Source organism: Protomyctophum parallelum, assembly GCF_964188405.1.
Source record: "Protomyctophum parallelum genome assembly, chromosome: 1".
Lineage (NCBI taxonomy): Eukaryota > Metazoa > Chordata > Actinopteri > Myctophiformes > Myctophidae > Protomyctophum > Protomyctophum parallelum.
The window spans coordinates 12,907,498-12,923,834 of NC_139697.1; the positions used below are offsets into that span (position 1 = coordinate 12,907,498).

Here is a 16,337-nt window from a genome sequence, read left to right on the forward strand (position 1 = left end):
ATCTCATGGAAGTAAGCTGTCCAACTCTGTTTACTTTTATTGAACTCAAATGTGACTCCTTAGCAACTAATAAAGATTCTTGCTGAGTAATATACAACGCATCCTGATGACTTCTTCTTTTCAAACAATTCTACAATAGCTATAATGTTAATAGCTATAAGGTCCTTTGATCAAACGTGAGGTGTGGGTGAGACAGTACGTGGTTCACGCTTGAGAGCAACCACAGATTTCTTTGTTTTGTTGCAGAAAATCTGTGTCTTGACATTCCTCTGTCTGTTATCTGTCTCTCTCTCTCACTCTCTCTCTCATCTGCATGCAGGTTCCACAGCATGCAGACTGCTGGGGCCAACACTGGTACGTCAGGGGGGTAGGGGGGATTGGGGCAGCTGCTGAAGCCTGTTAGTTCTGTAGCAGTGGTTCTCAACCTTTTCAGGTCGTGATGAAATTATCATATTTGAACTTTGGACCTCCAAAAAATAATCAGATTTGAAGTGACCTGACGTAGGTCACATTCACACCTAATGCTTCGGTAGACTCGATGCGAATGGGCGGAGAAGTTGAGCCATTCTGCATATTTAATTAGCTGCGTTTGCCATCACACTGCGCTTTTTGCCGTCATCCGCAGCAATTGGAAACGCAGCAGGGACCTTTTATCAATGTGTTCAATTCATAAACTAAAACTACACAGTGAAATCTATGGTGTTATAATTATACTCATAAATTATACTGCTGTGAGCTTGTAGATCGGCTGTTTCCAGTGTTTGACGCGGTCGTACGCCGGGGTCTGGTTAAGCATAACTCGTTTTAATCTGCGCTGAGCACCCACTGCCTAAAACCAAGGGCAGCATCCAGAGGAAGCGCACAGGTCTGCTTTTCTTTCTCACCCATAACTCCACTACTGTCTGCTTGCAGGTATGGCAGGCAGCAGCCTGCTCCTCCACTCTCTACGGGTCTATCTGAACAACCAGAACAGACTGCAACCCATCATTGGTCAGCAGCAGCATATCTCTCTCTTGTGACATTTGAATTGCAGCATATGGATGTTTGTGTGTGTGTGTGTGTGTGTGTGTGTGTGTGTGTGTGTGTGTGTGTGTGTGTGTGTGTGTGTGTGTGTGTGTGTGTGTGTGTGTGTGTGTGTGTGTGTGTGTGTGTGTGTGTGCAAAATTCATATTAAGACCCATGGATGTGTGTGTTTCAGGTCTGACTAGTGTGACAGAATGCGTGAAGGCGGGCCCAGGCGGCAACGAGGTGTTGTATCTGTGTGACGTGTGCGCCTGTCGGGTCAGCAAGGCCGACATACGGAGCCACATCATGGGAAGCCTCCACAGATGCAACTACATTGTAAGTAGGCACAGACACTGTGTTTTTTGGGTGCCACAAACAAACAAACAAACACCTATGATTAACTCCCGAAGGACACCTTAGCAGCCCCTGCTTTGTGATCCTTCCTGCGGTTTATTCTTTTATTTTTGTTTCTTGGGAGGTTTAACTCACTGAGGGTCTCTCAGGACTGTTTGTTTCCTTCGTTATGTGGCCCAGTAAAGCCCTTACAGATTGTAACTGTGATTAAGTGCATTACAAATACAGTTGACGTGACAGTCCCCCATGGTTCTCTACGCAGGGGTCCTTGAGGGGGATCCCCAGCTTGCTGATTGATAGTTGGGGACCAAATGGACCTGTAACAATCCATTCTTAAACAGTAGAATGGGGTCCCAAAGATAAAAAAAAAAACTTGTATTGGGTCTGTGGCCTAATGCCACAGACCCAATGAGTCAATGAGTCTGTAAAAAGGTTGAGAATCAGTGGACTAGACTATGAGTAGTACACTTACTGGGGGTTCAAGGCCCTTTTAATATGAAAAGCCTCCCATGTCGATGTTAAAAAAGAGAGTAGAGTAGTTATGAAGATGCTTGGCAGACACGTTATCTTGCCTAAAACCACCTTATCTCTTCCTGTGGCAGCCAGGACACTTTCAAAGGCCCGGCCTCCCGGGAGACCGTTTACTCCTCTCTGTGTTCCGTTTTCAAGGTCTGTGAGTTGGCAGTACAGACTGCTCATTAGTTTGACTTAGAGGGAGTTCAGCCAGGGACGAAACACTGTAGCTGAGCTATACTTTGTTAAGTTCCGCGTCGTGCCGTGTCGCTCGCCCAAAGTAGCCCATATCTACAAGCTCAACAATATGTCGCAGCAAGGAACGCTGTGAGCTTGTAGATCACCTATCTTCACACATTGATGCCACTCCTTCTAGCCGTAAGGGATGACTTGCATGGTTTCCTCCGACATCAGTGTGTGAATGTGTGGGTGAATGTAATGGATAAGGGCCTTGGATAAAGGTGCTATATAAATGCATATAAAATACACCATTTACCATACGTCTCTCCTGACAGAAAGTCTGTCACCCGTACATTATGGGCGGACGGGAGGTAACGGACCTGTCCAAGTTGGCCTGGCCCCTGATGGACTTGGCCCGTGTGCTGGAGAAGAAAGAGGGACCCGGGGACGTACAGGTAGAGTGTGTGTGTGTGTGTGTGTGTGTGTGTGTGTGTGTGTGTGTGTGTGTGTGTGTGTGTGTGTGTGTGTGTGTGTGTGTGTGTGTGTGTGTGTGTGTGTGTGTGTGTGTGTGTGTGTGTGTGTGTGTGTGTGTGTGTGTGTGTGTGTGTGTGTGTGTGTGTGTGTGTGTGTGTGTGTGTGTCTCTGTCTTGAGTAGGGGGTCCCCAGCTAAGTGATTGATCGTGCTTTCTAAGTGCCCCTATGTGTTTTGTATGTTCATTCTTTTTTCTTCGTCAACATGTATGTTTCAAGGTCATGGAATTGGATCCAGCCGCATACAAGATGATGGCGTCCCTCAGCGAGTCCAAAGGTCAGGGGTCATCTTTTTTTCATATTTTTTTTATTTAAGCGTTATTTGTTACACTTCCTGCACATTCGATTTGATTCACTAGTATGTCCCTGTGAGGGTCTGTACAGTACATCTAATAACATTCCAACAACCTGAATGTATACACACCATATATACCCTTTAATACAAGGGTATAAAGTCAGCTCCTACCTGAAATGATGAATGTAGATCTATGTTTTGCACACGACTATTGTGCATCAAAAGCTGTAAGTAGTTAATTGACTTGATATCTAAAATGAACTCTCTCTCCACAGCAATAAGTTTTTTACACGCCGTCAAAGATGGACGTTGGGCCCAGCTGTACTCATCCGTCCAATCGGCCTATTCCCTCGAGGCTCTGACCCAATCACAGAAGCCCTCGGTTGATTCCACCCAATCACAAATGCTGTCAGTTGATTTCAGCCAACCACAAACACAAACGTTGTCAGTGGATTTCACTCATTCACAAAAGCAGTCGGTTGATTTCACCCCATCACAAAAACAGTCATTTGAGCTGACCAGGCCTCCCGCCCCTACATGGATGACCCCAACCACTGGACAGTCGGAGAATTCGGTCATGTTGCCTGGGACTTATCAAATGCCACTCAAGCCCCCTGGCCAATCCAAGCACAGAAACGTCTTTCTCCATGGCTATACAGACACCAAGCCTATTATCGGTGAGTTTTTACACATGCAATCTTTTGCGGTAGAAAGTTTAAATTATTCACATCAGACCCTTTTGGATAGCGCTGGGGTGGTGCAGTGGTAAAGACCATGCCAACTACTGTGGAGCGCCATAAAACCACGATCTGAGCAACAAGGAAGTAGCGTTCCTATCGCACATGTGCTTGTATGGAATGACAAACTCCCTTGAACCTTGAAGTCTATGGGGGTTCGAATCCACCGCGGTGCATTCGGCTGTGTCAAGTGTGTACATGCGAACACAATTGGTCTGTTGGTGTTCGGGAGAGGGAAGCTGGGCAGGGTCACTTCCTCAAACTTTGTACCAAACTGACAAGCAAAATACTGGCGTCTAAGTACAAAAAACACATTTTCATTCCAAAAGGTTTGTTCAAGAACAAAAAAAACAGGCTATGGCTTTGTGTGTGATGGAACAGGATGGGGGCACTTGAGCACTATACACTGTATGCTTGCTAGGGGGTAGTCTCTCGAGACAGATTGTTGACTAGTCCAATTCAAAAGGAAAAGAGGGTGCTGTTTTTCCTATTTGTTGACGATGGGTTCTTCTCAGATTGCTAAGGGGGTAGACGGTAGAGGAAGTACCAATGGTAGGCAGCAGTGTATATGCCACATGCTCAAAGGTATGAATAAAAACGAGAAATAAAAAAAATCAATCAAACTAAATTGTGTGTATCTCCACGTGCTTCCACCAGGTCTGAACCGTGTGGTGGAGTGCAGAGGGGAGGAGGACGGACGCTCGCACTGTTTCCTGTGTCACTCCTGTCGAGTCAAGACCCTTCATGACGGCATCATTCATCACCTCACTAGTTCATCCCATTACTACAACTACATGGTCAGTGTGTTCTGTGTTCACTAGTTAGTTCATCACCATTACTACAAGTTTAACTACACGGTCACTGGTGTCTTAACTGTTTTTTTGCGCATGATCCAAATGTGAAGCCTTTTTCCAACACTGTGTCTTAGCTGCATGATATGAGCATGAACACCACCCACTCATTCTACAATCAATGTCTTAGCCAGTCCCAACAGTGACCACCCCTTTTCCCCATGCGTTGATAGACCCCCTGTCTTAGCTGTGGTGCTACAGCACTCTGTGCTGCCTCATCGACAGTTCTCCATACAAAAGTCAGAGAGGTCTATAACGAGAAAACATAGCTATAATATTACATAAGACTATGAATTTCTGAACGCATGCTATTAGGACCAAGTAATTGTCGAGGAATTCTGCATGAATCAGGATGATGAGGCAAACGGAGTTGGATGCACTTTGTATTTCTAACATGGAAGCTAAATACAGTCAATGGTAAGTAGTTATCGAGAGAAAGCAGCAGGGATCAGAGCCAGTTTACACACAGATAAGAGGGGACTTTGTATCATACGGCCAAGCTACACTCATAGAACAGTAGATGAGAAGCCCGATCAGTCAGTGAGAGAGAGAATAGGATCGACATGTCAATCCGGACCGGAATCAAACTGGAGTCTCGCTGTCAGGCATTGGAACCTGTGTGGTACGCATGTTCAGCTATCAGCATTGGACAACATCGGTATTTCCAAACCACACTGTATTCATACACGTTGATAAGCCGGGCCCAACCAAGCTGTACTCGTGTTGTAACAATGTAAACACCAGGCCGTCATTCAACTGTGTCTTGAAATATTTAGACTGCTAGGAACTCAGAAGGACATATCACATTATCACAAGGACAGATAACAGCTACGCATCAAGGTGACTCCTCACACAGCCTAGTACACAAGGCGGCAACTTCCGACAAGGCCATTGTTTTCAAAACACTAATTGGCCCAATTGCTCCATCACCTTTTGCAAGTGTCTCCATTCCACGTCCCAACATTTGGCTCATGCACCCTCGCTTGAGAAACATTGTGGTGCGTTACTGTCTTTTGATTTAGATAGTTTTGAGCCTATTTTGAATGCACTGAAAGAATGTGTGTGCAGGTGGAAATGCAGCCTGAATGCGAGGGCGCAATGAGAAACTGTGACAGGCACCTGTACCTGTCCATGGCACAGACCGTGGAGCAACAAGACGGGAGAGGACAAGTTAAGGTATCGTTTCATCACGCCTTTTAGAAGAAAATATATGTCACTGTCGGGTGGGGAAAAAATAACCTGTTCCGATGAAGTGTAGTTATTCTTTATAGTCTCTTGTTTTACTGTTCATTGGTTACATTTTATAAATCCCACAGACAAACTACTTTCAACCTGGCATCCCTGTTTCTTGTAGGTGAATATTTTCAGAAATTGGCAAATTCTCTAAAAAATACAAACTTACTTGTAGATTGGCTATTTTCCCTCCTTTTGCACGACACTGTCATACAAAAGTATAAATTATCCTTTGTTCTTGAACCAAAAATTGTAATTAATAGAGCATTGATAGAGAATATAACCTTTATTTTACCAGGAAGTCACACTAGGATTAAAAACTTATTTTGCAAGTGAGACCTAGCCAAAACGGGACCAAAGCAGAACAATAGAAGTACAACAGGTATACAAACTAAAATTATGAAGCCTATACCCACAGTAGCCTACAAAAGGAATGTGAAGGATGTCTCAGCCTATTCCAGCCCATGAAGAAATTAGGAACATTACTGAAATGTCCTTTTTATTATTATTATTCTTTGTCCCCTTCCTCTGACATTTTGAGAGTTACAAATAATATAGACAGAGAACAAATGGAAGAACACACAGATCGAACAGATACCAAGCAAGCTCTCCCACATTTTATGCAGCCGTTGAGCTGGTGTTTCCTGTACAGTGAAAGGCCCTGGGGTTTGTCAACTATACACACTACAATCCCTAGCCATCAAAAGTACTGGAACTGTACTATTAGCACTGTTTTCACTGCATTAAAAACAAAATCCTACATCCTCCAAAAAAACATCTGAAACTATCTAACCCCCATATTTACTATTGGAGCTAGAGATGCATGCCTGGCACAGATCGTTAGTGCCCCCTATTGATTGAAAATATGAATGCTTCCAATCTTGATAGTTTATTCTGATCCAAAATCCAGTCTATTCATAAACTTAAGGCAGGCTGTTTGCCAATCCAATCCCCCCAAAAAACCTCCCACACCCACCATGACCATATTGTGTTTCCTAGGTGAAGTGGCTACCAACCTCCCTGTGCAGCCAACTGACTGGTAACAGTTACCATTGGTGTAAGTGCAGAACTGCATGCATCGTCCACTGTCCTCTTTAATCATTCTTCTCCTCCTCTCTGTTCACGAGGAGCGTCCGTTCCGCTGATTCTTCTTCTTCTTCTGTCGTGTGTCCTTAGACCTTCAGCTCCGTTGCGGCAAGCCAGTCCAGTGTGTCATTGTCTAGGTCAATTAACCCACGATCGCCATTCGGTGGCCGATATATGGGGCAGATGGTCAGCACGTATTCCACAGTCTGTAAAAAAAAAAAAAAGGGGCGACTGGCTCAGGAGGTAGAGCAGGTCGTCCAATGATCCATGGATCGGCGGTTCGAATCCCGGCTCCTCCTGTCTACATGTCGAAGTGTCCTTGGGCAAGACACTGAACCCCAAATTGCTCCCGATGTGCTGGTTGGTACCTTGCATGGCTTCCGCCGCAATCGGTGTATGAATGTGTGTGTGAATGGGTGAATGTAATGCACAATCTATGTAAAGCGCCTTGGATAAAGGCGCTATATAAATGCACCATTTAAATGGATCCCACATTCGCAGTGGGCACTGTCTGTGAGACCCCACTTATGCATGGCTTCACCAAAACGTCTTGACGCCTGTCCTCAGGCAGTTATCCCCTCCTTCTCCTTTTAACCTCCGTTATGGTCGAGCCATCTGCCGTTTCAGTTGTTGTTTGTCAATTGTTTATATTATCACTTCCTTCATTCTCTGTAATTCTCTGTGTTTTTTACTCTAACCTTGCCGTTTCATCTGTGTGGTTTCTGTCTGTCAGTCAGTGTTGTCTTTTCATCTTGCATCCGTCTTTCATATTCTAACCGCCTCATCAGTCATTGATTTAGGGACAACCACTCCTTCCTTGCCTCTAAACCCGTTGTCTAGGTTATATTATCCTCCCATGTTTTCTCTCTTTCTCTCTTATTTTCTCTTTGTTTCAGGTATAAAGAAGTTGGGGGATGGTAATGTGTGGACGCCGGCTGACAAGCAGACGACACGATGGTCCTTACAAGGTGTGTGATTCATAAAGGGAAACCATCGCCATATAAGAAGGAAAATTACCTGGGCACTTATCTAAAGAGACTGCCCAAATAAAATACTGGAGTTTATTTGTATTTTTTAGGGGTGACTAAATTGTCATTTGTGGTAGGGCTAAGGGCCGATTCATACTCTTATTTTAGAGCCGAATAAAAGTCGGTTTGGCTCTGTAGAGCCTACAATTTGACGTCATTTGAGGTTCGGGCGGGGGTGGGTACCGTCCTAAAGTCGGCTATTCGGTGCTACTGAAAATTTCTGACTAGCCGAAATCATTTCGGCACTACAGCGCCGAAACGGCGGTAAAATAGGAGTATGAATCGGCCCTTAAGCTCCATTAGAAGCAGTCCTCCGTGTCTTGTCAAACACCAGGACTGCCCTGTCGTGACGATTCTCAACGTAGGAGGTTGATTGATGTAATGGCAGCCATAGACAGTATATGGGGTGCCAGGAAGAAATGCATAATATGGCAATCGTAGGAATGCTGAGAATGCACAGAGAGTGATGAGTCGCGCACTCTGCTTCCTTACTAATGTCTATTTTCTGTTGCCTTTTAACCTATCGGCATTCAAATTGTCTTCATTCCATTCTATTCTCTGCAGGGCCAAGCGATGGTGCCGCAGAGGCCTCGGGCACAGGAGGGACGCAGGAGCATGCCGGCGAGCAGGCGAGGCAGGGACGGAAGAGGAAGACGAAGAGCGAGAACAATCCGGTGTTCAAGGTAAGCCTCCCTCTGAACTACGGGCCCCTGGTGCTGGAGAGGACATCTTTCAGCCTGGACGCCTTGCCCGTGCTGCCCCCGGCCGACCCCACACCCCCAAGCCCCCCGCCGGAGCCCCACCAGCAGTACATCTCTGGTCCTCTCTTCAGCGACCGGCCGGACCACTTCTGTGAAGACTCGGATGCACTCGCCGAGGGACAGCACAACCTCTTCGGTGCAGACACGGACAGACTCGCCAAGGTACAGGAGTTACAGCATGAACTCTTCGGTACAGACACAGTCGCCGAGGAACAGGAGTTACAGAATGAACTCTTCGGCGGAGACCCAGACACACTGGCCGAGGAGGACCAGCATGAGGAACAGTACTGGAACTCGTGGGACACTTTGGGCTGTCAAGAGGCCAGGGATGGCTACTTTACTGATAGACACTACTTAGACCAGCAGAGAAACCCAGCCGAGGACAGTCGCCGCATCAATGATTGGTTTAATTAGACAGTTAAATTATAGCCATTATACTTTGGTTTTATAGTTAACACCTTGCGAAAAAAGGCTAAGCTACAAGCTCACATTGCGATCGGCTATTTTCCTTTTCTTTTTTTTATGTATTTTAATCACTGACATCAAGGGGAGGTTCAACGGACAGAGGATGTTCAAAGACAATGTCCCGCTTCCACACATGCTACCGTATATTCTCTGGGTCGTGGTGGCTCCATAGCTGCCTCACATCTGCTGGTCCAACCACATTGAAAACACCCATCAGTCGCTCTAATGGTTTCTTTCACAGGAGCGACACGAGGGACTACAGTATACACAACACTACTCTGTTTATACATACGAGTATACGATTTTTTGTTTTTTTTATATCCCACGTTTCCAATTCCCTTTTTCTGTTTATTTCACATTTTTGGGGACATCTATTGTATTGAAAAAAAAGGGAAAGAAAAATGAGAAATGTATCAAAAGCCAGTGTCTTGCTGTGACGCTTTGATAAGCCTGGAAATAGGTTTTTCCCCACACTTTTCATTTAAACAAAGCCTACTTCATGTTAAATTGACAACATTATGTTATGCAGGAGACTAACTTAACTTTCGCATCTTAAACAAAGCCTACTTCATGTTAAATTGACAAAATTATGTTATGCAGGAGACTAACTTAACTTTCGCATTTTAAGTCACAGAAATGACGTAACATTTGAGGGCAGTATGTATGTTGGCAGGTTGCACAACTAACGTAAACATGTCCCAAAGCCTCGACACAGAAGCAACAGACTCAAATGACCGTCTCTTTGACATTGATTGACTGTTAATGTGAACATGCTGAAAAATATAATATTCTAAAATAACATTGACATTGTTAGATGTCTGTAAATCATGTCAAGATTTTGTTACTGGCTAAATATGATAATGGCTCTGAAACGATCAGTGAACTCATCTTTGTTTTCTTGTCCAGAAACTCTTGTTTGAAAGTTTAAACTTTTTTTATAAGACCGCAATAACATAATATTTTCCTTTTAACCACTTAAACCCTATATCCTCTATACTCGGTCCCCCTCCTTTTTACCTCTCTACACCAAATGTCTTCACAGAATTAGCCAATCTACAAGCTCACTAGAGTGCCGTGTTGTGAGCTTGTAGATCTGCTATTTTTGCTGAATGTTTGCCCCAGAATAGGGACGCAAGGGGTTCATGTGGTTAAAAGACAATACGTTTTACTTCCTGTGTTTTTGGATCGAGTGGACTGTAATAGTCTATAGTTTTACTGCCACATTGAATTTATTTAGTTTTCTTCTTTTTTTTTATCACTGCAACCATACTATTGTTGTTTATCATTTTTCGATGGATTTGGAGATCAATAGTCAAATTGTCTCAATGTATTGGTTAGTAATTCAAAAAGGAATGGAACGATCACAGCAAGACCCTGTATGTTATTGGAAAGCAGCTCACAGACACACGTAAGACATTGGTTCTCAAACCTCGTCAGGCCATTTTAGGCCACGGACCACCCATACCTCTCGAGAGTGTACAGATGGAACCTTCTGTACGACCTCAGTGGTACAGAACTACAGACCTCTAAGGGTCCCTTTGGATACTAACTATCTATCATTTAACTGGGGTGTCCACCTCAAGGACTTCTAGGGGATCCCCACCCCGGACGGACCCCTACTTTGAGAACCACAGAGTTTAAGAGAATTTAGTTTTGTATTTTGTGACATTGCAACGTTTTCTAATTGAACATGAACAGGCCAGGGATCTACTTGGTTGAAACCAGAGCTATATTTATATATATAGAGAGAGAGAGAGCTTCGACACTCCATAGAGCTCTGTTGTAAACAACAGATATTAGTCATTAGGGTTGTCCTGATCCGATCACGTGATCGGAAATCAGGGCCGATCATTTTCAAATGATCGGAAACGGATCTGGAGCAAAATAATTTGATCGGGACATCCTTGTATCAATATTATATCCATATCTTGATATTAGACTGGATATTGTGATGTGATATGGCATAAGTGTTCTATAAAAAATATAAATATCGGATCGGGAAAAATCGGTATCGGCAGATACTGAAAATCAAATCATCAGAATCGGATCGGGAGCAAAAAAAACATATTAGTAATATTCAATAATTTGCCAAAACCAACTTACCAGTTTGGAATTTGCAACAAGAATGTGAAGTAACGCTTGCCATCGAGTAACCAATAGTTCCAAACACTGAATCATGATAAAGCGTGTTGATGAAGAACAACACTGTTATAACTTTATTTCAACAGGTCTGACTGAAACTACTGAATCTCACAAATGCTGCTTGTTGATTATGCCAACCTTTCCCAGACCAGGTGTTGGAAAGTCCTTTAGTGCCGTGCTTTAATCACCATCGATATGTTATTTTATTGTCACATGCTGCTTTAACCCATTTAGGCCTGACCTCAAAAATGTAAATCCTCCAGTTTTCTGAAATAAGTTTTTTCACGATTTTTCAAAAATAACAGACCTACAAGCTCGTAGCGCGCTATGAGCTTGTAGATCTGCTATTTTTCAATAGCTAAATTATAACAATGTTTAAAACACTAAAAGGGGTTCCCGCCCAAAATGGGTTAAGTGCATTGTAAACAAAAGGCCTTTATTTTATCATTACAGGTTTTGCCTCACTGTAGATGTCAATGTGCCATTACCACAATATACTGCATATAAACAGTTCTTAAAGGGATATGTCATTTAACACATTTATCATGTAACATCCTTCTTAAGTTAAGTTACTTGATTCAGTATTTAAATATTTGATATTAATTTTAGCTGCCTCACCTAGGGCAGCTAAAATGAATATCAAATAGCCTATCTAAATACTAAATTAAGCGACTTAAAAACTCGGGGGTGCTTCGGCTGGTGGAGACAAAAACCTTTTTGAAAGTGAAATATCCCTCAGTGAAGTGCTCCATAAAATCAGCCACCAAGATCGCTTCAGTGTAGCACACTAGATATAATTTTCTTTTTAATTTACATTGTTGATATTCAGTAATATGGGAGAGTGTCATTGCTGGATGTTTTTGGTGCAGAATAAATGTCAAGCCTCGGTTTGAAGACTTTGTCTTGGTTTCTTCATTGAGTGGTTTGAGTCTTTACAAGGCTGCATTTCTGCAATTGACTCTTAAACCTTAACCCCATATACGTATTGTTGACCAGGGTCTCAGAATCACTGCATTGGGGATACATTTGTACCTCTATAGCAGGGGTCTTCAAAAGGGGGTCCTCATAATTACTAAAGCGGCGTTTCCAAATCTTTGTGTGATAGGAACATTTTCTTTTATTTACCTTAACCACTTAAACCCTAGCATCCCTATATTCTGAGGGGAACATTAGCCAAAAATCGTCTATTTTCAGCAAAGAGGTTTGGTGTAGAGTCTAAAAATACACATTACCATGAATGTTCTCTGAAATATGTAAAATATTGATAGTGGGTGCCACATGAATATGACGTCATGTGGCAGCCAAGTCTATGGACTTTTACGGAACTTTCATTCTTTTTGTATGTCTCCCCCTGCAAACGGTGCCACTTGCATCCTCAAAGCCAGAATGCTATGAGGACAAAACTGCAAAACACAGTGCGAGAGCGAGCACATTAACGCTGCCGCTGTCTTTGATCATAGAATTGTCCGACTAGGCCTGTGCTTTCCCATCGCTTGAGGACTTTTGCAATAGGATCTCGCTTGCTTTTGCTTTTCTGCTCGACAGTAACAGTTCCGTCATCATTGTGACTCTCTTTGAGCATCTTGTCGTCTGGGAACGTCACCTTCGTTGTGACTGGGAGCGCCATGGATTTGAGAGGACGGAGGATGTTCTTCCTCCTGTAGCGCATCTTCTGCAGAGAATGGCGCTGAGTGGTGATGGTGAATGTGTTCTCTGACAAACAGTCCACTTCTTGGTTCAGTTGGTCCAGTCCTCCGCTCTCCGGCAGTCCAACTCGACCTTCAGGTTTCCTGATGTTGCTCCCCATGAAGACATCCCGGGGATTAGACACGAACAACTCGTCTTGTCGATAACCGCCAGTAGTCCGCTGAAGACTTGGGCCAGAATGGACTCCTGGATCCGGGACAATGGTTGCATGGTTGCAGTGGCGGCCTCTGGTTCTCTCTGGTGCGGAAGACAGGACTCTGTTCCTGCTGGTCCACTGGCGCCAGAATGCGGCTGCAATGGTCAGTACACGCTGGGCATCAGGGCCTAAGAACCCGTACATCCACTGTCTGTTATGATAACATGCCAAAACGGACGCTCCGAGGATAAGGATGACGCGTAGAAGAGCGGGCGCGTAATAAAGACTTAGAGAACATACCACTAGCGCACAGATCACGGTAGGACTGGGATATATGAACTGCTTCACATACAGAGATTGTCTGTTATACCATTCCATATAACACAAAAAGAGGATGATAAGGCCGCCGCAAAGAACGACAGTAGGAATATAGTATAGAGAAAATAACACAAGGCTGATGAGCAATATGAACCACTTCTGTTCTCCTAGAGACATGGCTCTACCGCCACAGGAAGCACCACGCAAAAAAGGACTTTTATGGAGGTAAGGAAACCTGCCTGTGATTATATACTGTCTGGCAGGGATGTTCTTGTGGTGATGTCACAATATGTCATCAATGGACATTGAGGCATGTTGTAGCTCAGCCATGAGTTGTAACTCAGCTATGCCTATATATAGTCCAAGATGTCAGACTTAGATAAAGCCAGCCAATGTCCATGATGGAAAAATAGTAGTCTTTCATTTCTCTTCAGCCATGCAGCCCAAATATGGAGTCCATGATATCAGACAGGTGAAGTCTGACCAGCAACAATGGTAACCATGACAACCTGGACTCGCTCAGACATACTGAGTATAGGGTATAGCAGCGGTGGCCATTTTGTGGTGCCACAGATAGAAAACCGATCAATTTCCCCATGGAGATTTCCTAATATATTGATATAAATATAAATTATATTAAGCCTGGAACCAAGCCATCCAGGCTCCCGGTGAATCATGACCATAAATATACCTTTGATTCTTTGTCCAAATAATTTGGTCGACCACATGTCGGATTTACGTGACATCATCAGGGATCGGCATAGACGCGACATAGACAACATCGCCAGGGGCCCTTCCCGAATCCCCATATATGGGAATATATGGGGATATACGCCTCGAGTAGTCACAACGCGGCGCAGCACGACGCGATATTACGTAATTCGTAATATCACATATATGGTCACGCCTCATGATATCACGTGACACCATGGAGACCCTTAGATATTGTGCATTTCTTGGTCAAAGACACTGACCTTATCAAACACTAGATAACCATACATGGAGAAGATTGGATCATCACCTAGATCATATGGAGCTGGCCAGCAACTCTACCTCAAACCCTTATATAGATTTAAAACCAGAGCATATATTTCACTTCACACACGTGTGACTTTTGAGGGGCGCTAGCCCCTCCTATATACAGTACAGCTTTAATGTTTGTTTTTCAACAATGCTTGTTTAAGAAAACGCCATAGACAATGAAGTATATTTTATACCATACAGGAGAGAAATGTGCACGGCAGACAGGCGAGATTCGATGTTCCATGAGTTGTTTATTCAGAGTACAGCACAGCAGTAAAGCATAGCTCACGCCAGCCAGCAGGGTGGCTGACGATGTTGTGCGCGGGTCAATGACGTCACTTTTGTGACCTAACGGTGACGTCACAGCATTAACCAATCTGGCCATTTAAAAGCAGGCCACACAGAGGTCAACGAAGACAACATCTCTCTGCAGCTTAGTCAAAGAGTTTGGTGTTTGGAGTTAGTCGCTATCGAAAGCAAATCAGACCTAAACTTACAAACGTACTTCAACAGGCATGGCTTTGAGGAGGATAAAGAAGGAGCTGCAGGACCTACAGACGGACCCACCAGCTCAGTGCTCAGCCGGTCCAATTGGGGAGGACCTGTTTCACTGGCAGGCCACCATCATGGGACCGACCGACAGCGCATACCAAGGAGGGGTGTTCTTCCTCGCCATCCACTTCCCCACCGACTACCCCTTTAAACCTCCAAAGGTAGCCTTCACGACCAAGATCTATCACCCAAACATAAACAGCAACGGGAGCATTTGCCTGGACATCCTGAGGTCACAATGGTCACCCGCCCTCACGGTATCGAAGGTGTTATTGTCCATATGCTCTTTGCTTTGCGATCCAAATCCGGATGACCCTCTTGTCCCGGACATTGCGCACATCTACAAATCCGATAAACAGCAGTACAACACCTTAGCCAGAGAATGGACTCAAAAGTATGCAATGTGAAAAAGACTGAAGGTTTGGTGCACATCTTGCTGGACTCATTCCTCCAAAATAAGTAGCGGATCAGACCAGAGTGCTTATTGTCAGTATCGGCAAGAACAAGAGTGTGTCACCAGTTCTCCCCCTGGGAGACGGATTTCTGCACATAGATGAGAGAGTTCCGACAACTCTGTTCACTTCATGGGGCCAGTCCAACAATGGCCGCTCTTCTACATAGACTTCTATTGGGGAAGAGTGACAAAGGCCTGAACCGGAGGTTTACGGAATGCATTGCAGTCTATGGGCTTTAGAGTGACAAACGAGTTACATGAACCTCGTGACCGGGCAGTTTTCTGCCCCCTCATTGGCAGAACTCTCCTGGATTGCTGAGGTTGAGCTCCACACCTACCATCAGCTCCCAGTACTCATTGCAAAACTTACTGTAGTTACCCAAGCCATGCTACACCTATGCTGGTTGCCGATGACTGAGATCAAACCCAGAAACTTGTGGGACAGAATGAGGGCTGTACTGACTGTGCTACCCGGATACAACCAAAAGACTAGATGGTGTTTTTTTCCTCAGAACTTTCTTTACCGGACTGAAAAGATTTTATCATTGTATTAACATTTTCCTTGTTTGCTTTTGGTTTGGTATATAAAACTACATATTCTATTTTTATCGTATTTCCATTAAAAGGCTAAAAAACGTAACAAAAAAGGCATTAAAGATAGCCATACAATTGCCAGCATAAGGTTGACAGGCACACCGCCACAGCAAGTTGGCAGCGTTGTTGCAACAATCTACATGATGGAGACCAGAACATCTCAGATCAACCCATGCCAAGCGTAACCCTCTGGTGTCTGGCCTTTTGTTTTAAAATACAAAATGACTATCCTTCAGGGCTGACTCCAGAGGAGGGTTGACAGCTGCAAACTATGGAAAAGTCAAGATGTCTGTGGGGGAATTAGAAGCCATCAGTCTATTATTTCCAATGGAAAGGTGAACATGACCACAGCTTCTGAACCATTCTCTTGCC

General features: G+C 44.1%; 2 protein-coding genes across 2 annotated transcripts; both read left to right on the forward strand.

The window, feature by feature from the left end:
• The first annotated feature begins 277 nt into the window (after positions 1-277).
• On the forward strand, positions 278-9,184 carry LOC310859260 (uncharacterized protein). Its single transcript, XM_083765674.1, has 11 exons — positions 278-354; positions 913-990; positions 1,199-1,341; positions 2,388-2,507; positions 2,803-2,860; positions 3,154-3,555; positions 4,273-4,412; positions 5,535-5,642; positions 6,699-6,756; positions 7,682-7,753; positions 8,378-9,184. Exons 1-11 carry the CDS (start codon positions 330-332, stop codon positions 8,986-8,988), a joined length of 1,815 nt encoding a protein of 604 aa, XP_083621800.1. The 5' UTR covers positions 278-329; the 3' UTR covers positions 8,989-9,184.
• A 5,696-nt stretch (positions 9,185-14,880) lies between these two features.
• On the forward strand, positions 14,881-15,324 carry LOC310856637 (ubiquitin-conjugating enzyme E2 D4-like; the record flags this gene model as incomplete). The annotated part of the gene is made up of 1 exon (XM_083762108.1): positions 14,881-15,324. One exon carries the CDS (start codon positions 14,881-14,883, stop codon positions 15,322-15,324), a length of 444 nt encoding a protein of 147 aa, XP_083618234.1.
• Positions 15,325-16,337: the final 1,013 nt, after the last annotated feature.

Coding starts and splice junctions, on each gene's coding strand:
- LOC310859260 (XM_083765674.1), top strand. CDS start 330: ATGCAGACTGCTGGGGCCAACACTG. Junction 2,508..2,802: donor AGGGACCCGGGGACGTACAG/GTAGAGTGTGTG, acceptor GTATGTTTCAAG/GTCATGGAATTGGATCCAGC. Junction 4,413..5,534: donor CCCATTACTACAACTACATG/GTCAGTGTGTTC, acceptor ATGTGTGTGCAG/GTGGAAATGCAGCCTGAATG.